Genomic DNA, 25,608 nt, shown 5'->3' on the forward strand with positions numbered 1-25,608 from the left:
CCTTCCACTCCCGCGCAACATGTACACGCAGACACACGAAGGCAGACGAAAGGCGCGCGCTCGGGCCCTCGAACACCAACACGGATCCAACCAGGGTATGCACTACAATGACGTGGCAGGGCCGTGGATTCTATACGGCCGCCGTAGTTCACCAGGACAAACACGTTGACGGCCTTTCATATCGAGCTACAAATTCAGCGCAGGCCGACGAGGTAGCCATTGCGTCTGCGAAGGTAATCATCACAGATTCGCGTCGAGCCTGTGAACACTACCTGGCCGGCGAGGTTCCTTTAGCCTACCACATTCTAAAGCTGTCAGTAAGGGAATCGGACCCTTCACCCTAACGCATAGTTGGGCTCCGAGCCATCAAGGCCTTAGAAGTAACGAGGCTGCGGACGCGGCCGCCTGAGCGCATACTTACCGGGCACCTCATCCAGAGCTCCTCCGGCTCAGAGATTATGGGTAACCGCTTCTGCGGTTCAAGGAAATTCTAAGGGCCTGAGTAAACCCGATAAGCGAACTCTCAGACGCCTGCAGACCAATACTTTGTTCTGTCCTGCAATAGCAAAACATTTTGATTCAAAAATTGATGGGCGCGACCCTCACTGCGGGGAAGTGTCCGATAACTTCCACATGGTTTGGGCTTGTCAGAAGAATCCTTCCCTTCTCCCAAACCCTCCCCTTCCCGAGAGGCATGGGAGGCAGCCCTGCTCACCTGCTCAAGCTGGAATCTCAAAGGGCTCTAGTCGAACGGGCGCGATAAGCGGCCTCGTCCAGCGGGGTCCCGGGCTAAGGACTACACATATGTAAAGGGCCGTTTTCGGCCTTCAAACCCTCTTCTCTGAATAAAGTCTTAATCACCACCTCTTTTTCTTCCCCTGAACTGTTATCCCACTATTGTGACACGTCCCCTGCATGCACCCACCCTATGCGATGACCCTCACGCCACACACTACCACATCCTTTTCGGAGGCCCTGCTGATCCTCCCCCAGCAGGGAGAGCCCGCCATTTCGAGCTGAGAAGACTGGGAGGTCTTGCTCACGTCTGCAGACCCGAACCGCAGCAAGCTGCGATGACTCGGGCTGCAAACGTCATGTCCCGACATGACCAACCTGATGCTCTGCGGGACCGCGCAGTAGCCCAGGGACCCAGCAGGGTCTGAACGCACTTGCATTAAGTTTTTGCGTCCGTCCGTCTGTCTGTACTCCCTTCCTTAGCTTGTTTGGTGTGTTTCATATGACCTTGAACCGAGAACCACGCGACGTCGCCGAGCCGCAGCTGTGCCGAAACCGATAAAGAGCGGGAGCTTCGAAACCAAAGGAAAAGCGCATAACTGGCCCCCTGGGACAGTGGACACCTCAGTCGCGCTTTAAAGGGGCTGTGAAAGGGGGTCTCAACAAAGCTGCGATGTGCCTAGGATGTTAAAGGACGCCGCTGCACAAATATCCTCCAGCGAGAATTTTTGGAAGGCGAAAGACTGGCACGAGTGTAGAGAAGCCTGAGCATAATTTATTATTATTAATTTTTTGGGAGCGCTTCGTAGAAGCTGTTATATGTAGTCAATATTTGAATTTCCGCGCCTTCGCGCCTTTCCCTCTCCTCTCGTCACTTTTTTCACGCTGAAATGTCGGCGCTCCTCCGTCGGCCCCTCGCACTCCCCCCCCCCCCCCCCCCCCCCTCCGCCGGCGCGCGCGAACCAATGATAGCAGTCGGCTGCTGACGTAACGAGCGCGGAATCGGCCAAAAGCCCAGTTCCGCGGGTCACCGATAGGCACGGCTGTGGGAGCTTTAAAAATTGTAATGTAAATAATCGGCTTGCTTTTGAGGTCTTGTACGCGGCATGAAAGCTCCTTGGCCTGTACTCTACATAATGCGAGCATTTTACAGACAACCTCATACACCCTTTTCAGGGACCCTTTAAGCTACGTGGCGTGGTGGTAGAGACAGATGTACGCTGCCTGCGTTGGCATTGGCAACGTTGTGGCAGAAACGCGGTACTGAAGCTATAGGCCGCCGGCGTTCATTAGCGTTGACAATGTTCTAGACTGCCATGATTTCGAGGAAAGGAAATTATTCCGGCACCTCTTTCTTCCTTTCTTCTCTTAGTACCTCCTTTATCCCTTCTCTTACGGCGTGGTTCAAGTGTCCGCCGATATGTGAGACAGATACTACGCCATTTCCCTTCCCCCAAAACCAGTTTTCAATTTTCAAGGGCGCGTAAGTGGCTCCCTGGGCGGGCAGTGGAAAAAACAATGAAAATTTGAGGTCTGTTACTTAATTTTGCCCGCGATTGTACATACAGACATGTATATCCCCAGTCAAAAGTCTTCAGTGCACGGGATTTCGTTCTCAGCAGCGTTCAAGTCCCCCGTCAAGCTGTAAACTTCTGCAAAGCGAGAAGAAACCTCGTCCCAGCCATCCAGGTGCTTTGATTCTAAAGGCTGACCTGAGTAGTTCAATTTTCAGCTGAAAAGCAGACCGCCTGGCGCGCAGACATTTGACAAAGGCTGTACACTTTCAAATAATAGAGGACACCGGATTCTAGTTTACTGCATCTTCAAGGTGTTTGCTTCTTAGAGAAGCTTTAAAAATTTTGTTCACTGTTTGATATACCGATGTAAAGAAATACGTGATAGCAACTTAATTATTATCACCGTACTTTCCGGACTACAATCTGCAGCACTCAACTCTCGTTGAAGAACTCACTTATTTACTTTCTCATCCTCGACGTCTGACTCCACAATCCTCCTGCCTGTAAGGCGAGAGATACAACATCGCCTTGAGTTCGCCTATTGTGATACCGCGTATGCCTTGCGTAGTCAGCCGCCGATGTTCAGGCTCGTGTTTTAATAATGCGATAACATTTAGGTTGCCTTGCAAAAACCACTCGGTTCCTCCGTAACGGAATTCCCTGGTTGGTCAAGAGAGTCATGACGTCATCAGCACCGCCAAATTTGAAAATCTGAGGACTAGAAAGTTCGTGTACCTTTCACTGGATCATACTACTCACTCTTCCACCTTATTTCACCCACTAGTCCCCACTAATACACCTTAATTTATTTTTCTACGGTTGACCCATTTCCTAAATTGGGGGATCCTTTGGAATATTTGGGGCTGGGCAAACTTCCCTACGTTTTCGCATTTTCTTCCTTAAGAATGTGGTTAGGAAGGCTCCAAGTTTTTTTTTTTTTTTTTCAGTGAAGGCTGTATGGAGACGGTGCGCCTAGTTTTTTAAACTGAGACAGCTGCTACTGTGAACACGTATAAATCGATAAACTTCTCGATAGCAAGGGACGTAAACAGAGTGCAAGAATGACTGTAAAAAACCTCGTGATACCGATAATTGGCTTGGGTATGACGTGTTATAATACGAGACTTTCGTATTATAACACGTATTATAACTTTACGTGTTATAACACGAGTTTTCTAAGAGGAAACTTCCATATATTCGCGCAGCGTGCAGTTCGCTGACTGTATACCGGAAATGAATTATAGTATCTTGTTCTCCTTTCCTGTTTTGTTCTTTTTTTCTACACGCTTCCCGTTTGGCGTTTTTCGTCCCCTGTGCAAGGGAGCAAATCAGCCGAGTTAAGACTAAACTCCTTTGACATTGAATTTAGATCTCTCTTCCTCTCTCTCTCTTATGTTTCAGAGTACTTTTTCTCTAGAATGCCTCTCATATTGTTTCTTTTTTCAAGTCCCATGCGCTAGTAAAAACAAATCTGGTTCTTGAGCACAACTAAGTATTTCCTTTCATATTACTGCTTCTTGTACACACAATTATAAAGTCAAACGATGGCTCAAGGAGTTCACACAAATTTACACATGTTCTAATTCACTGTATTTACACGTGATGGCTTCACTATTTTACATTTTGACGGTTTAGCTCTGAAGAACAAAATAATAATAACTATAATTGGTTGGTTGGTTTATTGGTGTTTAACGTCCCAAAGCGACTCAGGCTATGAGGGACGCCGCAGTGAAGGGCTCAGGGAATTTCTACCACCTGGGGTTCTTTAATGTGCGCTGACAACGCACAGCACACGGGCCCCTAGAATTTCGCCTCCATTGAAATCCGACCTCCGCGGCCGGGATCGAACTCCCGTCTTTCGGGTCAGCAGCCGTGCGCCATAACCACTCAACCACCGCGGCGGCTATAATAATTGGTAGCGAGGAAAAGAAAGAACAGTAACTTGAGATTGAGTTCGGGTAATTTGGCGATTTCTCTGGCCCAGTAACTTTCTTCGCGATGGCGCCTCAGCCCGCCGTAACGGAAGACTTAGTGGAGGTGGGAGTGACAGAAAGAAAAGGAGGCACCGTGATAGATTAATTCTGATCATCTGGGATTTTTAACGTAGACCGACACTGCTAAGCAAACGGACATTTTTTCCATCTCGCATTCATCGAAAAGCGGCCGCCGCGGCCGGAGTTTCAGCCAGCATGAAAAACGAAACCAGAACTAGACGAGGTTGCCCAACATGTGTGCTGCCAACTAGCGTTGGCCACGCACACGAGGACGATGGCTCGCACGTCTGACAACTCTGTGTCCGATGTAAGATGGCGGCGGACATCAGAAAGAAATCCATCAAGCCCACAGCAACGAAGGGCAAATTCGGCTCCTCCATGGCCAAGATGCGCTGGAAAATGCTTGCAAAAGTGAGTCGATGCATTATGGCTTACCACCGATTCAAATATTAGCATGCAACGCACAGGCGCGCAGCAGTACCAACGAGCCGAACACGGGAGCAGCCGGAGCAGCTCGGAACTGATACGGCTCCGCTGAGGTTCGCGGATCGAGATGCGAGGATGCGCACCTTATCAGCGGAGGGCGGCTCTATTTACGGCAGCTCGCGGAAGCCGTGGCGTCGCCTGCAATCTTATCAAGCTGGAAAACTAGATAGCCACCGCTGAGCATGAGCGGCGAGAGGAAAAAAAAAAAAAAGGCTGCCCAGTACGCGATGCGCGAATGTCATTTCCCTCATCTTCCCCCTCTCCCCAGGGCTTGAATTGTTCCTCTGCGTCCATTCCCCAATTTCCGAGATCTGCTCTGATGCGCGGGTCGCCGAATGCCGATGCAGGGGTAAGAGGCCGTTTCAAAATGATCTAATTGCTGCGCGCGCGGCCGCCCCGCTGGGCCTCATAGACAGTGCTTTGGCTTTAATGCGTCCCGCTAGCCCTGAACGCGTCGCGTAGCGGGCGCTTGTTCGTTACGTTTTGCAACGCACAATGCGAGCGCCCAGCGACCATGACACATTGACACAGTAACATTTGGAGGCAGAGCGACGGAAAAAAAAAATCGACGGGTGGAGAGGGAGAGACGAGAGGGGAGGGTGAGAACGATGGAGACGAGCAGCCTAGATCGGTGGCGCTCGATCGTCGGGCGTTGCGGGGAAGACCACTTGTCGCGCTTCTTAACCGGCGTGATGTATGGGCTGCGCGCATTGCATAGCTGGCGCATAGCCCAAAGGTGCGCTGGTTCCCGTCGCGCTGATAGTTAAGATTGAAAATTTGCTCCTGCTTCCAACACGGTGGATGGTCCTTGTAACTACACTTATGAAAATCGGCAGCGAAAGACGCAGACGGATGAATCATGGAGTGGCTTGTGTGACTTGGCCGAAGTAATTTATTTCCTCCGCAAAGCCACATCCCGTAAACTTTTGCTGCCAGCTGTACCACGCATGCTTCCACAGTGTGAGGCATTTGTACTGTACACAAAGATTTATTCTGCATTAGTTAACCGTACACGGTAGCTCTAGATGTTATCATAGGTAATATTGCAAATTATAATTAATAGTGTCACTGCAGTAGTGATTGCAATAATTGGAGGCTGTTACGGCAAGTGTTTGGTATTGTTATTAACCAAGCCTTCTTTATTGTTCTTTTAATCTGTGTGTGTGATGCACAAACGCCCAAGATATAAAGTCGTGTAATAGAAAATTACGCTGGCCTAATGAATGATTGAAATGCCCGCTTTTCTCCATTTTTAAAGGTTTTATATGTTGGCTTGAAGATGTTTGGTTAATCATAACAGCAGGAAATGCACAAAACAACCAATCTAATATCCTCGTGGTTTTTATTGTGTTTGTACTTGATTCTCCAAATCTTGCCTCGTCTCCGCATCTCAGGCACTTCACGAAGGCAGGGTGACACAGGCAGACCTGTTTTTCGGATCAACGCGGAGATTCAGCGCATTCGGACTACTGCAGATAAGCCCCATAGAGCGGTGGCGCTCGGATGAAAACGATGAGGGTGTCTGGTATGAATGTACCTGTCTCAAGGAACCTGACTTTGAGCTTAGGATCCGGTAAGCTGCCCGGTAACCCATTTCTTCCCTGCCGCATGTACCAGTGCATGTGAACTGGCGAGCACAACTGTGCGGTGTGCACTGTTGACTTTTGGCTAACCAGAACTTGCCTTGTGATTTAAAAAAAAAAGAAAAGACCGAGAAATCTAAGCCGTTAAATGGCCCTCTCATACGGTATTTGAATGACCAAGTGCAGTCATGCAGTGCAGGTCCAGTATGACATTAGCAATTAAAATGGAATTTCAAGCTAACAACTTATTCCCTGATTATAATCAGCAGTCTGCCGTGGTCTGTAAATAGTTGTCCTATTTCCTTCTGTTTCTTGTTCACTGTATCACAGGGAGCCTGCACATTTAGAATGCTATTGAAAACCAAAGGCAAAAATCAAGATATTGGATTGAGTAAAAGCATAAGTATTATCATTTGGATGCTGTGTTAGATGATACAACTCCAGAAATGTGTGCCACATTGCATGGTTGGTATATGTACAGAGAACACAGGTTTGCCATAGAAAAGCTGCCTTTGGTGTTCTATGTACTATTTCTGTGTGCAGCATGTGGCTGTGGTGTCTTCCTCTCAGAGTCTCGTCATTTTGTGATTGATTTTTCACAGGATAGGCCTGACATTGTTGTAAGCCCAATTTTGTAGCTCATGATGTCTGTGTGCCTTCACTCTTTATGCACGGCAGTGGTTTACAGCGTCCTTGTGGGTGGCATGGATAAAAATGGTCTCATGATTTGTTGTTTTTAAATTGACAAAATTAAATGAATGGATCGCGTGCTTGGCAGTGCTACCCTCCAGCTGTCGCACATTACAGTGTCTTTGATGCATGTTCTTAGGCTTAGCGTGATCATAGAGACAGCCTGCAGAGACATTGTGACATAAGAACAAGAGAAGATAAGTCTATCCATGCTGTCCCATACTTTTCTGGAAGAACGTCACTATCACCTTTTGCTTCCATACATAACTCCGTAGTTTAGGAGGACTAATACTGCACTGCTTGGGATATGCAATCAGCTGCACTTGTGATGCGTTTTCGTAATGAGTGGAGGAAACTAGCGCAAGCTAACCGTGTGATGCTGGCCTGTGTCATATTTCTCACTGAAATGCTTTGATTACGCATTAAGAATGTTTTGCGCTGACCGTGCTTCTCTTCGCTGCTGCAAGATCACTGCCTGACAGAATATCGCTGAAGGACATCAAAGGCTTTGACAACACCGGCAACATCTGTGAGTGGCTTGTTTGCTTGTATTGGGATTTCGCTGCGCTCGCAGTTGTTTGAAGGAGCCGTGACACAGAATTTTCGCATTGCAGCTCCCTTTGGCTAAGTAATGCCAGAGTCCTTCAATAGCTGTAAGATGCTGGGGAGAGCTCTGTGTAAGGGAAGATTTTTTGTTGGATGCTATATCTGTCTGCCATTAAAGCTAATAGACCATTGAAAGGGTTATTGATGACAGTTCCGTCCTGTTTTTGTTCGTAAAAGTCAATAGGCTATCTTTGGCTCTGTTGCCATTTATTCAGCAGCAAAGGACATATTGATTACTGAGAAATTTGTACTTTTTCTAACAACCATTTCAAACTTGTCGTGACAACGCGGCATTTTGTGCATTAGGTATTCAGTGATTGCCGATCCAAAGTGTATGGCAGTGTTATCTAGCCTCAGAGATCTGCAAATGAAAAAAAGCATTGACGTCACCACACTTAGTTTGTGAAAACAGCATGTAGTGGCAGTACTTTCTTTTTTTCTCTCTTGTAGCTTATAAAAACATCCCTTTCAGTAAAAGTAGCCTCCTGATAGTGTTCATAAATTAATGTAGGCCAATTTAATTTTGTTCTTAGTGTATCTTTAGAGCAGAATTGTCGCCCTGGAGATTGGATTTAGGTTAGCGGGAATAGCGAGTGCTATGTGACATCACTCGTGGTATGTAATGTAGAACAGAGGTCACATAAGCCTACAAGGCCGTGACAAGAGCTGTTTATACCTAAATATAGCACTCCGTTATGCACCAAAGAACAAAGTTGTAATGGCTGTAGCAGTCCTCTAGCTGTTTCCAAGGTCTTTAAGGTTGTTAAGCCTTGACATTGTGTGTCCCTGCTCCTTTAGGCCCGGCAAAATATGTTGAAATACAGATTACTACCATGCATGGGTGCCTTCATCTTGCTGTCGCCACATTTGAGGAGGATACTACAGTGGACTTCTGTTAATCCAACTGACTTTAAGTCAATTTTTCACTCTCACTCAACTCTCCAATTTGTGCAGGCTGGCTCGTGTCAACATGCTTTTGCCAATTTTATTTGTTTGATTTGACCCATTATGATTGAATTAACAGAAGTCAAATGTCTTTTAGCTGTATGCTAAGACACTGCTAACCTTAACTTTCATATGCTTCACTTACACCTTACAGTAAGTCAGCTCTATTCCTTCAATATTGGCTGTGAGTTTCTTGAATTAGTGCGGCTTTCAGTGATTAAAGCTTCAGCATTTATAAAAAGGGTGCGAAAAAGTATCATCTTAGCAGTTATCAGTGTCGATGCAGTAGTTATAAATCAGACATTACTCTGTTTATATTTACTGTTTGCTAAAGTTTATATCAACACAACGGAATGCAATGATATTGTCTTATTTTATTGTCAAGGTATATGGCCATCAGAGGAGGTCCTTGCATACTACTGCATGAAGAACAAAGAGATTTTCGTGTAAGTATTGGATCGCATCTTCCATAGAGCTGGTCTGCTTTATAGTTATGGTTGTTATCATTGTCAGTATTTCTCTATATTTGCGAAGCGAATAAAGAACCACAGAATGTTTCTTTTTCTGAATTCATTTCTTTCTTAACATGTTTTTCAGTGACAAGAGCGTATGCGAGTTGGGAGGTGGTATGACGTGTCTCGCCGGATTTGTCGTAAGTCTGAGCCTTGTGACCGTGCCTCCCTTCTCTCTCTCTCTCCAAACTTTGTTGCTGTCTCTGTTGGCGTCATCACAATTGTTAGCCTGTCCCTGTTAGTATTTATCATAATGTTGCCGTCTCAGTGGCAACATTCTCATTTTTATTTGTTGCATTGCCATGCAGTCAAACCTCAGGATAAAAAACGCAGATGTATTACGAATTATTGGCTATATCGAAGTCTTCGTAAATATTTCTACCAACACATGCAGTTTATACTTTATATATCGAACTTTGTTGGCCACGAAACAGATATATCGAACTCCCCAGTGCCGAACGGTGCCCGCTAGAATGGCAGGCGGCAGGCTTTGCCATAATGCACAAGTGACAGGGTGGTGTGGCAAGCATTGGTGCCAAGGTTCATGTTTTTACCTTGCACTGGTGTTTGTATCTCACCAACAGCACCACAGAAGCTACAGCGGCGTAGAGGGTTTGGTAGCCCAGCAGCCGGCACGCATTTTCGCCTCTCGCACCTGTTGACAGTGCCTCAGAAGCAGCAGCATGGACGGTTGTAGCCTTGCAGTAACCATCCTTCACTCATGTCAGCTGTTGTGGAGGCGAAAATGGTGGCCAGCTTTCTCTCTGACATACCATTTTCCACGTGACATGGCTGTAATGCGGGGATGCCACCTTAACTAGTGCTTGGCCTACTGGTGGTGCTGTGCGAGGAAGCCAACATAACTGGCACGCAGTTATTTTGTGGCCTCGAGAATCTCTGCGAGCACCTTCAGAATGGCACTAAATTAGCCCGAGTTGTTCGTCCCATCACTGGCTGAACTGCACTGCTTACACTTGACAAAATTTTATATTCAGACTATTTTGTGATTTTTACTTTTTCGCTATAACGAGGTTTGTGGCTGTTCGTTATTTATTGCATTCACAACATCTTCGTGCCTGCAGCGAATTTTTTTATGTTTACTCCCAGCAGTGCTTATCATCATTAACCGAACTACGTCCTCTGCAGGACAAAGGCCCTCTTCCTATGAGCTTCAAATGCATTCGAACCCAGATATATCAAACTCGAAGGGGATCGCAAAATAGATCGTTATATAAAATCTGGTAACAAAAAACCATGTCGGTAACCCGGAAGCACCAATACATTGCACCCACGCTAGTGACGCACTTGCAACAACGTGCCGATCACTGGCGCACTGGCAGCGCACTGCTCGTAAGTGTTCGTAAGGCCTAATCGACTTTGCATCGAAGCCGCAACAGACGGTGCTTTGGAACTAGCCACCGCCTATAATAATATGTCTAATCCTGTTAGCAGTACACTATAAATAGAATAATCGCTCATTATAATTAAGGTACATTTTTTTTCTGGGACGCCTTCGGCAGCGATGCGAGCGAAGCACACCAGGTGAGGGCCGCCGCCAGGGTTTAGTTAGGTTGTCTTCACCGGATGACAGCAGTGTGGCATGGATGAGTACAAGTGATGCAAGGCCACACTCAGGCACACCCCATGTTCACCTCAGCGCACGGTTTCACAGCGCTAGCATTGCCAGCAGTGCCAACAACTTTAGGAGAAGTGCCACTTGCAGGGGTGTGGTGCACAATTCGATAAAGGGAACAACTGGCGAAATTGTAGTTCAAAATGCTCTGCTCCTTTTCTATATTTTTATGTAGGATTTTCTAGGGGATAACCTGCGTGTTCACTATAGACAACAATTCGAAATATCCGGGTTTGATATACCTGGTTGCGACTAACGCTTTCCCACAACAGCTGCCGGCCACCTTATCACCACAAACTTCCCAATCTCATTTGCTTACCTGGCTCTCTGCTGCCAAAGCTGCATTTGCTTTTTATACTGAATGATGTAGATTTTGCACTTTTACACAAGTCATTTACTTTCGGTATTTGCATCGAAATTTCCATGTGTGCAACCCTAGCAGCATTGACCTCTGTCACTATACTTGAAACGTGTGCTCTGATAGTAACGAGAGTGTCTTGGTGCATGCAAACTCTCATGTGCAGCGACAGTGATGTGTACATTGAGATGTTTGTTTGCTGTAGCTGAACGCATTGTTTGTTTATTATTAAATAAATAAATACATTTGTCCGCTGGCATACTGAGCTGTTATATGCTCATGCTTTCCTCTCCAGGTTGCCGCCACGACGAGAGCTCGGGAAGTCTTTCTGTCGGACGGGAACAACAAGTCTGTGCAGAGTATCCTTTTACCGCGTGTAGTTGGGATAGTTGGCATTGGCCTCCAAAGCATTTATGAATGACACTACAGTCAGATGCAAGACGAGAACATAGGGGCGTTCGCCCCGCAAAGGAGGCCCTCCAGCCAATGGCATCGACCGATCGTCGTGGCGTCGCATTTAGTCCCATTTCCCAGAGGCGCCTGCCAGCCAGCTGCAATGTCACACTAGGAGATTAACCGCGACATCATGACAAACAGTCGACACCATTGGCTAGAGGGCCTTCTTTGAGGGATGTTTTCCACTTCGTTCTCTAGTTTTATCCGACTATAGAGACTCACACAAACATCACAGGGCTACGCTTAGTCATCTTTACCACATGCAATCATGAATAATGTGTGCTGTCAACACAGAATTTGTGCACGCCCCATCACAGGTAACATCTCTGCTCTTGATCACTGCAGTTATATATGAGCATTTGTCTGTTCTCTTTGTGTTATGTCCCATCTCGTAATCGTGAATATCCTTTCAATCTTCGGCGGCCTCACTCCCAATGTGTGCACCTACAGTTGTGCTGCAGTTTCAAACTCAGATGCTCATTCTAAATGTGAAATGTTCATGGCGAGCATTTCACTAGTTTCAGAGAGCAGAATTGGATGAAACCGAAACGGCAGTGGAATGCTGCCCCAGGAGCCTGTATACGAGCATGTAACAGAACTTTCTAACATGTCTTTACTGCAGTATACACAACCACCACTGCAGCCACCGCAATGGCTCAGTGGCTATGGCGCTCAGCTGCCGACCCGAAAGACGTGGCTTCGATCTCGGATACAGCGGTTGCATTTCTATGGATGGAGACGAAACACTAGAGGCCCGTGTACTGTGAATTATCGTGAAAATTTCTGACAAGTTCTATGTAAAGACAGAAGTAGACACTAGGAAAGGAAGCAGTGTCAATTAGAGGACAACAACCTACTGTTCCATCATGAAAGAAAGTTTGCAAGTGGAGGGAGGATGCTGCAGGAGGAGTGTCGTAAAGGGAGTGCTAGTTTGACAAAGTTAAGTGCAGATTGAAATATCTTATCAAGTAGCGCATGTTGACTTACTTTTTAGACAGAAATGACATGATTTATCCTCAAGTTGGTAGTTAAGTCCTTTTGCATGTGTTCTCGAGGGCGAGAACCCCTAATCTCTGGGGCCACATAGCACTGATTTCTGTTCTGATAGAAGGGTGTGCCCCTTTCTAAGTGGCGTACAAAGCCGTGCACGATAAAGCTGTATGCTGCCCACAAGTTTCATGGCCAGTAGAAAGAGTATCGGAAGACCTTAGCAATGGTCGGGTAAAACATTGAGATGTCTAATTGAAATAAAATAGAGTGATATCGATATTTTTTTCCAAATGATACAGCGATGCGCTCTGGTTTCTGCTCGTAGCATCAAATACAGTGCCTGGTGTCCATTGTGGTGGCATTTAATGCTTGCATCTGCTATCAGCATTTAGGCTTGCATTTCTTTTTCGTGCATTGAGTGTAGTGCAATGCATAAATAGTCATTTGCCATCTAATTTGTGCAGCTTGTAATGGTCATCCATCATCACTGCGCCTTCCAGAAAAAGAGAAGATTTTCCTTAATTTCTTGTCCAGATGTCCAAATAATCCTCGAACGCAATACGGGCTGCTTGGGAAATGCCAATGTAGTAGCAAGGTAATGTCGCACTACATCTATGTCAGACTATGGCTTTGCATGCATTTTTTCTGTGAAGTGATTGCAGACAGAAAATCATCACTGTCATCATCAACACAAAGGCATGAATATTTTGTGGTGCATGAGTTTGGTGTCATGTTTTGATTACACAGCACAAGGTTAGCTTTGATTACTAAATGCTCTTGTGCCTTTTATGCAGATGATTTGGTGCTGTTGAAGTCTTAGTGTCATGTGAAATCAATCCAGTTATCTCGGCTTCAAGATTTGTTGCATCCTTTTATACCGTCTATCAACCGTGATAACTTGGTGGCTCCGAGTTTCAGTTGCAAAGTCCAAGGTTGCGTGTTTGATTACCGGCCATGGCAGCCATAATTCAGTGAAGGCAAAACACAAAAACACCCTTGCACTGGCGTTCCAGCACATGTTAAGAATGCCATGTGGTTGAAATTGACCCGGGCCTTTCACCACAGCATCTCTCAAGGTCACTGGGTTGCTGTGGCGCGTAAAAATAAATTACTTCTTCTGTGCATCAAATATTCTTTAAATCTAAGTGCTGTGCTCATAAGTGTCTGAGGTTAGGCAGGGCACAGTTTAGTGCATGTCACAACATACTGTCACATCATAATGTTCATTTTGCAGGAGGATAAGGTGGGATGATGACAACGACATCGGGGACCTCATGGGCCGGTTTGACGTCATCATATCTGCTGACTGGTAGGTGCAGCATGCTACGTTGCGACTAGTAGTAGTAGTGGTTTTATTCTTAACTAAAAAGGAAGTAATATGTGTCCAGCCATGGCATCTGTCATTCATTCCTGAAAATAGTAATTTATGGATTCAGTGTGGTAGTGTTTACTACATGTACACATGAACTTATTCTTTTACCAAATGCATTATATCCTAACAGTGTAGGTCAATATGTGTAGGTGTCACTTCTCTGTAGTCCTGCAGCTTTTGCCTACTTCACAATGTGAATGTTGTAGGTGTTGACTTGCACTTGGGTGGTCGAGTAATTACCATGCAAACACAGTAGTGTGCAGTCCTCTGTCACTTCGGGCACTGACAGCTGCCACCCGTTGTTTCATGTTGAATGCATGGTCACTGGAGATGCCCTTTTGGTCCGCAGTTGTGCTCTTTTTCTTGTGCAGTAGCCATGGCTGCCACTTTGCTGTTTCACTTATATCCATTGAATTTACTTCATACTGATTTCCGTTTGTGTCACTGGTAAAGGCATGAGGAGCAGTGGCTAGCTTTGTTACCACCAAATGCAGTAAAACCTCGTTGATACGTTTATTTTTTGATTGCGAGAAAAAACGTGTTAACCGGGAAAACGTATGGTCCAAACCGCCTGATTTTGAGAAATGTAACTGCTGAATGAGGTAAAAGACATTTATTGACAAATTTCACTTTATAAAAATGCCGATTGGCATTTCTTGGCACAAGAGCTGAACAGAGCTCATTCCAGAGCTCGCTGAATTCAGCCCTCCGCGTTTGCGCTCTCTTTAGGGCGGAAGGAAATTCGTAACGCATTTGGTCCGTCGACGGCAGTGACGAAAGTAACCAAAATCTCTTCCGTGTCATTTTCGGATGCTTCGCCCTTTGCTCTTAAGTACTGTGGGAAAGCCACCGTGGCGGCTGATTGTCGCAATGTTTCTGCTTTTCCCACCCGACCCGTTCGTATGTGAGTGCATTGGCGGCATCGCTGTAGTTCGTAGCAGCTTCACCTCCTTTCCCTTGACAAGAAAAATTCAAAAGCGCTAAGAAAGGGACAAAGTGAAAGGAGACACACGCCAGCGCTACTAACAACTGATCTAACAAACTGGCCCGGCTGATTCCCCTCTTGGACTCTTTCCCTTATGCACCGCGAAAAAAACCTCAGCGTTTCCCCTCTTCATATCGCGACCCCGCAGAAACAGCCGTCGCGAATGCTGGGGCGCCGTTTTATTATTTTTTTTCTTCTTGGTGGTGGTGGTGGTGGTAGTGGTGGCGGCGGTGGTGCTTCGTCTCGTTACGTTGAGGCACTGCAGAGAAGCCACCACGGCGGGTGACTGCTGCAAAAAACATGTCGCTGCCCTCTCGTTCGGCTCACTTGTATGTTTGCACATGTGCGGTTTGTCAATAAACGTATTATGCGGCCATAATTTAACGAAATTTTAAACGTAGTAGCCGGTAAATCGTGTATTCCGGGAATGTATTGACCGGGGAAAAATATAGTGCAAGTCTGGGACATTTTTAATGTCCGCCATTTTGAGCGTACGAAACGGGAATCGTATGAACTGGGAACGTATCAAAGAGGTTTCTCTGCAATATTTGAGCTTTGAAGATGAAGCGGCGAAATGAGAGGTTTCCTCCATTTTGTACAATAAGCGTGAAAAGTTAGTTTACAACGGAGTATACTAACTTATAGCGATCGTGGTGCTCTACAAGTGTACAAGCGCGTACAAAAGTAAATGGAGCACGCTATTGGCTCCTAACATTTTTCGTATGTTGCCTGAAATAAAACTGTCAGCTATGATAGGTGCATGCAGGTAGTGTACGCTAAATGAGCTTTCTTACGGGCAAAGAATTTTCTTCATTTCCGGAACGGAAGATATGATTGCACTTAAAACGGAATAGTGTGTTCAGAGTACTTATGTACACACGCGTACATGTTCAAGTTTAGGAGTCATATTTGGTGTCTTGACAGCTTCATCCGTCTTCGAATTTTGCGATTGTTAATCATGCTGTGCATAAACCGCACACACTTTGCCGTTATGCTGTGGAACTGCTAGCCTCATTTTGAGGTGAAACCTGCTTTTTTTGCAGTCTCTTCTTCGACGAAGGTCGTCAGCCGCTTGTCAACACAATCTGGAAGCTTCTTAGTGATAAGGTAATTCCCAGCATGCAGTAATTGAAGGCGAGGCCTAGAGTTAGCCAAGAATTAGCCTGGTTTGCGTCACCTTTTCACAGGAGCATGTTGAAGAAATGAAATTTTAGAGCTTTAGCGCAAAGAAGTTGCTTTATTGAAACATTTGGATTTTAGTGAGGTTTTTTTGCAACAGAGGCAAAGGTTTGAACGGAATGTGCTGCCTCATCAAAGTAGAATTTTAGCTATGCTTCTTCGCATAACTTGTTCACAGAGGAGTGTATTTTAAGAGTGTGAAGTGACAGCTCCCCTGAGTGTGCTGCTCTCGCATGCTCGCAAGCCAGCCGCACGGGTCTGGGAACCATTGCCTCACACTGATTTCTTCCACTCCACTGTCAGCAGTTAGTGAGGTCGAGTGAACTGGTGAAGATTTGCATGCTTTTATGATCTTGGACAAATTGCGTGGCTTTTGCATGAGCCAGAGTTGAAAGCAACAGCTCGTATCTTTGGAGACGTGCTGTATCATTGTTAAAAACGGAAACTGCAGGGCCTTGCTGTGATCCTGGCACCATCTCGGGGACGAACGTTCCAGCACTTCGTGGAGCTTGCACAGTCACGGTTCTATGTCGAAATACTTATGGCTTACGATACCTGCGTCTGGGAGCTCCATGCTCGGGTGAGTCTTTAGGCCATTTTACTGTTGTTGCAATGTTTGTTTAAGAGAAAGAAGGAAGTAACGATTACTCCCACAAAACTAGGATTGTAGCACACAGTTCCACTACCCTGCATGAATGAATGCTGTTCTTTTTTTGCGAGCTTTAGGCTGTTGAAGATTAGTTCTTGTTTTGCGTGAACAAAGCAGCGCAAAGTAACTTTTTGACTCGCTTAAGTTTCTACTGTGATAGCGGGCAAAAAATAAATGATAGGTCCAACATTAAGAGACTGGAAAGAGTAGAGTACGAGAGAAGAAATGTTATTCTGATTGCATTGTACCCTTGATAATTCTAACTTGAAGGGGACCGAAAGTTTGTTTAGAATACATTAGGTTTGAAAATGCTGTCAGCCTTTCTAATGCACTTGATTTTGAGAGGCCCCAAGGCATCAGTTTGGATACACTGGCAGTTGAAATAAGCAATTTGGAATGAATGAGAAGAGGTCACTGTACTTACTAATATTAGGGTGAGGACTTGAGCCGGACTTGAGGCGCAGAAGAGATAAATGGTGGCCTGTTAAGAATGACTAAATGGGTACCAAGAGAATGGGATTGTAGCCAAGGGTAGCAAGGAATCGTGTGGTGTGACGCGGTTAAGAATTTTGCTGGGATACAGTTGCTATGGCTGGCACAAGATGGGGCTACATTCGGAGATCAGGGTGGTGATGCAGATTATAAAGGACAGACTGCGGGCATAGGTGGAGAATGAGGGGGTGCTAGGGGAGCTAGGGGATGGGTTCTGGAAGCAAACGAGGTTAGAGGACAATCTGTTCTCATTGGCATGGTGCATTGAAATTGCTGAAAAGGAACACAGGCCCCTATGGCTAGCATTTCTAGATCTCAAGGGAGCCTTCTCAAGGGAGCCTAATTCAAGAGGTTTTGTGGGATATATTGGGCACATTAGGTGCGGAAGATGGACTAGCTGATCTTTTAAAAGATATCTATAAAAGTAACAAAGTGTTTATGAAGTGAGGAAAAAATGTATCACAGTTTGTAGAGAAACAGCAAGGGCTTGGGCAAGGATGTTCTCTGTCACCTTTGTTGTTCATTTGTACCTGCAAGGATTAAAGTACAAACTAGAGAGGAGCAGCCTTGGCTTCAACCTTTCTTTTTTCAAGCAAGGAGACTGGATTAAACAGTCATTAACATGACTGATGTATGTGGGTGATATAGTATTAATGGCTGACAACAAGGAAGATTTGCAGAGGTTGATGGGCATCTGAGGTACTGCGAGAGATAGATTAGATCTAAGTTTAGTAACGAAAAATCGGCAGTCATGATTTTTAATGATAATGAGGGCGGCAAGCATAGTGTACAGGAGGTCGCGCGAGAGGTAGTGGATAAGTACAAGTATCTTATGGTGTGGAAAAAATTAGCTATGGTTTCAACTTTGGTTAACCCTGGTGAGAAGCGAAAGCTTCCTTTGCATGGCTACATTCACAAACGCCACACACACTGCCAAACGGATTGTCTGTAAAGCATTGATGAAATGCCCGATGCCCGATGGGGCAGTTGCCACCTGCCACGGTGGACAGGTTGTGATGACGTCAGTAAGTCACATGACCTGCCACGTGACTGCACTGACGCTGCCCTCTTGGAAACCTAGCGTAGTGAAGCTTTCGCTTCAAACTAATGGTGCTGAGTATGTAACGGAGCATGAAAAATATGTATTGACTAAAGGGAGCAGGAATGCAGCTGTCTTGAAAAATAGGGCATTGCGGAATTACAGTAGGTACGAAGTGGTAAGAGGGATTTGGAAAGAGGTGATGGTTTGTAGGCTGACTTATGGCAGTGCAGTCCTGTGCACGTGACTAGAGGTTCATGCAAGGTTAGAAATTAAGCAGCATGGGGCAGGTAGGCTTGCTTTGGGGGCGCATGGAAATACACCAAATCAGGGGGTACAGGGTGACATGGGATGGACATCATTCGAAAGCAGAGAAGCTGACAGAATTTGAGGAGCAATTAAGAGAAATGGGGGAAAAGCAGTGGGCTAGGAGAGTTTTCAGTTACTCGCACATGAGGAATGTTGAACAAAACGGAGAAACTGTACTAGAATGTTGTCAAGCAAATATTTTAACAGTAGTTGGGGGAAGGGGAGGGGGGAATCAGGATTTATCGATTATTAGTTTATAGTTATGGGTGTTAAACGTCCCAAAGCGACTCAGGGCTACGAGGGACGCCGTAGTGAAGGGCTTCGGAAATTTTGACCACCTTGGGTTCTTAATGTGCACTGACATCGCACAGTACACGAGCCTCTAGAATTTCGCCTCCATCGAAATTCGACCACCGCGACCGGGATCGAACCCGCGTCTTTCGGGCCAGCAGCCAAGCGCCGTAACCACTCGGAAAAAAAAAAATGTTAAAGAAACAGAGAGGGGCCTTTGGAAAATAGATGCAGATTAAATTAGCACTGGGAGCGTACAGAACGTTCAAGCACGAAATTGCTAAAGAAAATATCTGCAATAATTCTAGGGGATGCTCTTTGTTGTTTGAAGCCAGGATGGGAGTATTGACTACTTTTCTGTAAAAGGCTTCACCCTACAGTTGAAAATGAAGGGGCTGATTTATTCAAAGTATTGGGGTTTAAAGACAGTGAAGGAAAAATAGATTTTAAACGGGTAGAAATAACCAAGCAGTTAGCTAATTGGCGGCTAAAATCAAGGCAAGACTGAAATGTCATCCGCACTCTGAAAGAGGTTGTGGAATGGCTCACGCTGAAGTGAAGACGAGCATTCCCAGTCTCCAGTTTGTGTACATTATATTACGTGTCACGGCCAGGTGTCATGAACCGCTGCCCGACTTAAAGGGTTCAGCCTTGTCCATCTGTCAGTGCATCCATTCATCCATCCACCCACTGGAAGAGGCCATCGTTTTTTGCTGTGTTGAACTTGGCTGTTGGCGACACTAGTCATGTATGATTCGTTGCAGTGGCACAAGGCCAAGTATTAGTTTCAAATATTGATGTTATTTATGTAGTGATAGCGAGTAAATGGGGGAATAATCTTGTTTGTATGAAGTTACAGTTGTAGCAGAAAGTCTGCCTTTGCACAGTCAATAGATTTGCTCAACTAAAAGACGGTTCAACATATGTTTTGTTTTTTCCGCTGTTCTTGAAAGCGAAGGTATCCATGAGCTTTGGCCTAGTATTTTTGTGTAAGGAATAAATCCTGGAACACATGACTGCTGTAATTATTTTTTTTGTTCAACAGCTTTTTAAAATAATGGTGCTGTGGCCTCGCTTGCAAGCCAGTGAGCACTTGCATGTCGCTCATGTGTGCTATCGTGGCCATTGAATCATTGACTTTGCATTAGTCTCAAGAGGTAATTAGCTCTTCAGTACAGCTTGACAAAAGAAAGAATGGGAGAAAGGCTTTATAAAAATGCTTCTACTTGCCAACTTCATCAGATAAGATGGAAAGTAGTTAGCCACCAGCTAATCTGTGTGCTCATAGCACAGTCTAAAGTAAATGCCAAAAAATTTGTGCTACAGTTTTGACTTCTTTAGGATCACACTCCAGCTTTGCTTTAGGACTCTGAACAGTAGCAGCATGCAGTGTATTGCTGCCAGTATAAAGGTTCGAACCCTACGGGCAGCATTGTGGATGGTTCATCATCATCATCATCAGCCAGGTCATGTCCACTGCGAGACAAAGGCCCTTCTCTCCCAGTGCGCTCGGATTCATCATTAACGTTGCACAACACATGAGTGCACTGACATTTGCACAGCATATGAATATTTTTGTACTTTGCTCCCATTGAAATGTGAATGTAACCGCAGGGATACAATCCCACAACTCGCACTCAGTAACGTAAGGCTGCTGAGCCACTGCAGCATGTAATGTATAGAGCATTCAAGGAGCAGTGAGAAGACTGCTCTCAGCAGCTTGTGGAGGCCAGAGTCCCTGTTGTTATGGCAGCAAGGCTACAGGTTAGCACTGAAATTTGACCACAGATAGTTTTAAACTACTTTTCATGTAGTACTCAACTTACTATGGTGGCGTACATTGCAAAATACTGTATTTCAAAACCATGTGACTCAGTTGTGATAGTCCTGTGTATTTGGTGTAACCCTGAAAGCAAAAGTGACCATCCTCTGTCATTGGTCGGATTCCGCTTCTACATTTTCCCAAGGCGGAACAAGTAGAGCTGTTGTAGTCTGTGAGTGCAGTGACTTCCTGCACGATAGGAAATGCAACCACTACAGTTCAAGCCAATCATTGTTCAATTTCAGTATCAGCAGGAAAGACCAGACATCTACGATGCCAACCTTCACTACCCACAGATGCTCATCCTTCGCAAGATACTGTCGGCATAAGGTACGCAAAGCGATTTACGATGAACATTGGCATGCCTGAACATTCCTCCACTGCAGGTTTTGCTAACTTGTTTCATTGACCGTGACAGTAACTTCGAGTAAGAGTACTGAGCTTTTCTTTAGCCTTTCAAAACGGCTTTCAAGAGGTGTGGAAGAATCTCATGTCGTTTTTTTGCATGCCTGTTAGGCATGCAAAAAAACGCCGAAATTCAATTAATAATGACTGGCTCTGTAGTTTTCGTGTGTTAGCAGCAATTACTGTATGATTAGCCCCAAAATAAAGTGGGTAAAGGAAAAGTGGTGGGGTTTGAAACTAGCTGATTTAAGCACTTGGTAAACTGAAAAACCACCACAAGATCACAGTGGAGCCCAGTTTAGCCCAGCTGTCGTAAAGGACTGCTCTAGAACCTTTTTCAGATCTCGCCAGTGTTGAAGTCAACGCCCACGTGTAAATTCTATGGGAGATGGAGGGATTAGCCATCGGTTTCTACTGACAAACATATGCAATTAGGCTTCTGGAACTAGTGTCCCAGCATCTACTCACACACCTAGTATATGGAGTTGTGGCTCTTCTTTTGTTGAAAAAGGCAAAGTGAGACAAACTGCTGTAAAATGGCTTGACTGGTACCACTGCTGTATTTGCCCATTGTGAGCTTTTTATTCTCAAGCACCCATGTTAAAACCCCTGATTTTATTTTAGATTGCAGCTCTTAAATGTGCACTAAAGAGGAATCTGAACTCGTCTTTTTACTGCGGGAGCTCTATCTACACGTTCCAGGCATTCTTAGAAACATCGAATGATTATCTTGTGCGGCCGATTACCTGGATTAAATGTTTCGGCTCCCGTATTTTTTTTTTAACTCAACACGGTAGGTAGGAGGAGTCAACCAATGCGGCAGCCAGTCCCGTGGCGGCTTGCCGCTCTGCCATTGGCGGAGTGATACGTAAATCAAAGAGTCCACGTGTATTTTTATTTCCATGGGCGTAATTTGCGGCTTTGTTGTCTGCGACTGAAACTGTTTATTCAAAGAAACCTAAAAAAGAAAAAAAAACGAAAGCAAAGCCGCCACTGGACTGGCTGAAAGGCACTCCACGCGTTGGTTGACTCCACCTACTTACCGCGTTGAGTTCAGAAAAAGGTGGGAGCCGGGACGTTCCAGCCGAATTAGTTAGGGTAGTCGGCCTCACAGGACAATAATTCAATGTTTATGAGAATGCCCGGAACGTGTAGATAGAGTTCCCGCGGTAAAAAGACGAGTTCAGATTCCTCTTTAGTGCACCTTTAAGTGTCCGTTCCTGCATTGAGCAGTGTCGGCTTCATCACTTGGCATAACTAAGCAAAAGAAGAGCATAGTGGAGGATGAAAGAGAGCAAACGCAGAGTGCAGTGAAGGATGAAAGATTGCAATAGCAAAAAGAGTACGGAAAGGGGAACGGAGGAGGAGAGTGAAACAGGTTCTGCGGCGGCGACCCGTGGCGCCAGAGTAGTGTGCGCCGTCGTCTACGAGGCTCAGAGGCGGCAGATTGTTGTGTGCACTGCCCAGGCCGAAATCCACGGCCACCTCTGTTCAGCACTGCACGTTTCGTATGCGGTCACCTGCGGTTGCAGCTGTGCAGTGGCCTTAAACTACAGGCAGTACCGCTTGTTGCTGCCATTTTCTTGAGATGAATTGATTAGAAGTGCAAAGTTTGGGCAGTAGTGCCGGCACCTTATCACTCAGCAACAACTCTTCTTGAACTGAGAAATAATATTACAAGTTCCATCACATTAAATTTGTTTAAAGTAGCGTAGACATGAAATTTTTGGTTGCACATTTTGTTCTCTTCAATAAAGTACTGGTAGCTGAGCTATTAGTATATATCGATTGCCTCATGAAATTGATGTACACATGGTGAATAATTTAGAATTTGCTGTCTTCTACTACAGTTTCGGTTTGTTTCAACAGCCATATGATGAGCATGACATCAGAGTTCAGTACAAGTTGCATAAGGCATAGGAAAACTAAGTGTAATCTCAGCCTTGTCATGTTAATTCAATAAACTGCTTAAGGCAGCCTGCTGCAATAGCCAGAATGACAGGAACCGAAGAAGCAGCAATTTGTATGTCACAAATTTTTTGCACCTCATGCGGCCTGTACTAAACTTTGATGTCATAGCCATCATTTGACTGCTGAAACTAAAGCTAAAACAACGTGAGTGAAGAAATTCATGTATAGATTATTTACCAAGTCTAAACGAGCAGATTATTTGGTGTCTGCACTCCTAGAATTTGACAGTGAATTTGATTGACAGCTCATTAAGGTGCATTAGACAAGCCTGCACATTTTTTGTTGCAGCATTCCTCAGGTGCATGTTGAAGAATCTCGTGAACCAGGGAAAGAAAGAAGACAAGACACAGTCATCTCTGGTCCTGACCAGACGTCCGCCATGACCGCCGCCATCTTGGAAAACAACATCTTCAGGACCAAGAACACCAATTGTTGCATGAAAAGAATTTCAATAATGACCATAAGCCACACGTTTTATGTATAAACAGATGTGTGCGTGTGTGTGCAGTGTGTTTGTTGTTTACGTGTTTCACAGTTTCACCACCAAATGTTTCAGAAAATGAAAAAAAAAAAGAAAAATCATTTTCTCATGTAGTGAAGTGTCCAACGAGAGAACTATATCGAAAAAAATACCTTACCTGATAAATGTTGTAAATAACGGTTATTTTCGAGAGCGAGAAAAAAAATCTCATTACGGGGGCTGTGCCCCCATAGTGCATTTTTTCCTGCCGTCTTGCAATCTTGCCAAATATCTTAACAATAACATCATCTCACATGAAACAAGGTGTTCACAGAAATAATTTATTGAAGAGAAATCATTGTATTTATTAATGCCAAATAAAAGTTGTTATTTTGAAGAATATGAGAGTTGGAGGTGGTGTGTTGCTGCATGTTCTTGTTGCAACCATTGCCAGCCTGCTTTGATGCACAAATATGAGCATGCTTGTCGAGAGTGTTTGAGCAGTCATCCGCGGAGCAAAGTGAAATCTTAAGGCAGGTGCGGATAATGCTCACGCTTGAGAAAAGCTGCATAGACATACAAGCACGAAAAGTATGACCACTGTGCCCCTAACGTAGCAATTGCTCTGTAATTTCACTATTTGTCCTGCAGCAAACCACTCTAGCAATTTATACAAGTTTTCTTGCCTCTGTATCTCAATCTTTGTTCCGACCTTTGCCTATGGCTAATTTGCACAGAGCTGCCATTCTCCTCAAAATTGCATTCAGCATCAGTAGTACTGTTTTAGTAACACCAACATTTTGTATGCTAAGCATGGTATGTGTGTTTTTAATGTCCCAGAGCTGCACATGGCCTATGAAAGCCGACATAGTGGAGGGCGCAGTTTTATTTTTGACCACCTGTTTTTTAACATGCACTGACATCGCACAGCACATGGGCATTTTTGTAATTCGCCTCCATTGAAGTGCAACTTCCATGGCCGTAATTTAATTCATAGCCCCTTGACTCATCCGTGTTTGCGCTTGGTGTTAGCGGTAATACTGTTGTATTTTTCTTGTAATGTGGGATTTATTGGCTTTAAGCACATTTTTGTGCTACTTTAGTTTGCGCTTTTTTTTCCATGCAAGCCTACTGCAGCTCAGACAGGCTTGGCCCTTGACAGATTTCTTGAGTAAGAAGAGCAGCTTATTGTTCCTGTTTTCATGGTTTGCCTGGTTAAAAGCAATAAAGTAACAATCCACTTTAGTGCTAAGAAGAGGCTCAGACTACCACTCTTTGAGCCTAGGAAGCGATTGCATGTAACAGATAGAAAGGGCCATGATTGCCAACTCAGCCATGTTACATGATTCTGCGCAGTATGTGGCACAGACAAAAGCAGCCCGAAATATCTCCTTTGTTTCTTACATCTCCATCATGTCGCGTCATAATGTAGTAGTGTACATGGTATGAAAAGCAGTGGATCAGCACCCATGTTAACCTGCGCTGGTCCGAGTGCTGTTTCTGTTGACATAATTACGTTGTCTCAAAAGCACAGCACCACAACATTTGCTTAAGCAGTGCCACCTAGCAGCAAAAGGAAGAAAATCGTGTGGTTTTTAGCAGTGATTTCGGCTGTTTTGTTTCCTAAAAGGTAACATAACTGTGAGGTAGCAAATGATTTGTGTGCTGATAATTTTTAGTGTACAGAAGGCACACCTCTACTAAAAGAATTCCAACTGCTATCTTACACACCCATAACGCACCACTAGCCCACTCCAATACAGAACAGATTAAAACAAGGAATTTTGATAGTGTTCTGATCCGTGCCCGTAATTTTTCTTTTGCTGCTGCTAGGTGGCAATGCTTCTGGTAGGGCTGTGCTATCTAGGGAACAGAATTATGCTTGCCCTAGCTAGATGTGCTCCCTTGCCACTTTCAACAACTCACTGCTGGAGCCCTTCCAGACTGTTCAGGCCCTCAGTCATGTGCGGAGGTTACTCCCCAAAAGTTATTTTGCAGGGCAATGCCATCAGCCAATCCAACCTTACCTAGGTGTTCTCCATTAACTCTTATCCCCAGCTCTACCCCGTCCAACCCTCTCAATGTCTCTCGTAAGCATGCAGTGAATAGCAACGCAGAGACTGACGCAT

General features: G+C 45.0%; 1 protein-coding gene across 1 annotated transcript; it reads left to right on the forward strand.

Annotated features, from left to right (window-relative positions):
• Positions 1–4,518: 4,518 nt before the first annotated feature.
• On the forward strand, positions 4,519–23,879 carry LOC144104060 (calmodulin-lysine N-methyltransferase). Its single transcript, XM_077636845.1, has 12 exons — positions 4,519–4,657; positions 6,127–6,305; positions 7,473–7,534; positions 8,942–9,002; positions 9,154–9,208; positions 11,355–11,418; positions 13,040–13,100; positions 13,740–13,814; positions 15,906–15,969; positions 16,493–16,621; positions 20,889–20,973; positions 23,308–23,879. The coding sequence occupies exons 1-11, from the start codon at positions 4,559–4,561 to the stop codon at positions 20,970–20,972; spliced, it is 933 nt and encodes a 310-aa protein (XP_077492971.1). The 5' UTR covers positions 4,519–4,558; the 3' UTR covers position 20,973; positions 23,308–23,879.
• Positions 23,880–25,608: the final 1,729 nt, after the last annotated feature.

Source organism: Amblyomma americanum, chromosome 9 (assembly GCF_052857255.1).
Source record: "Amblyomma americanum isolate KBUSLIRL-KWMA chromosome 9, ASM5285725v1, whole genome shotgun sequence".
Classification (NCBI taxonomy): Eukaryota; Metazoa; Arthropoda; class Arachnida; order Ixodida; family Ixodidae; genus Amblyomma; species Amblyomma americanum.

Coding starts and splice junctions, on each gene's coding strand:
- LOC144104060 (XM_077636845.1), top strand. CDS start 4,559: ATGGCGGCGGACATCAGAAAGAAATCCATCAAGCCCACAGCAACGAAG. Junction 9,003..9,153: donor AAGAACAAAGAGATTTTCGT/GTAAGTATTGGA, acceptor CATGTTTTTCAG/TGACAAGAGCGTATGCGAGT. Junction 15,970..16,492: donor GGAAGCTTCTTAGTGATAAG/GTAATTCCCAGC, acceptor CGGAAACTGCAG/GGCCTTGCTGTGATCCTGGC.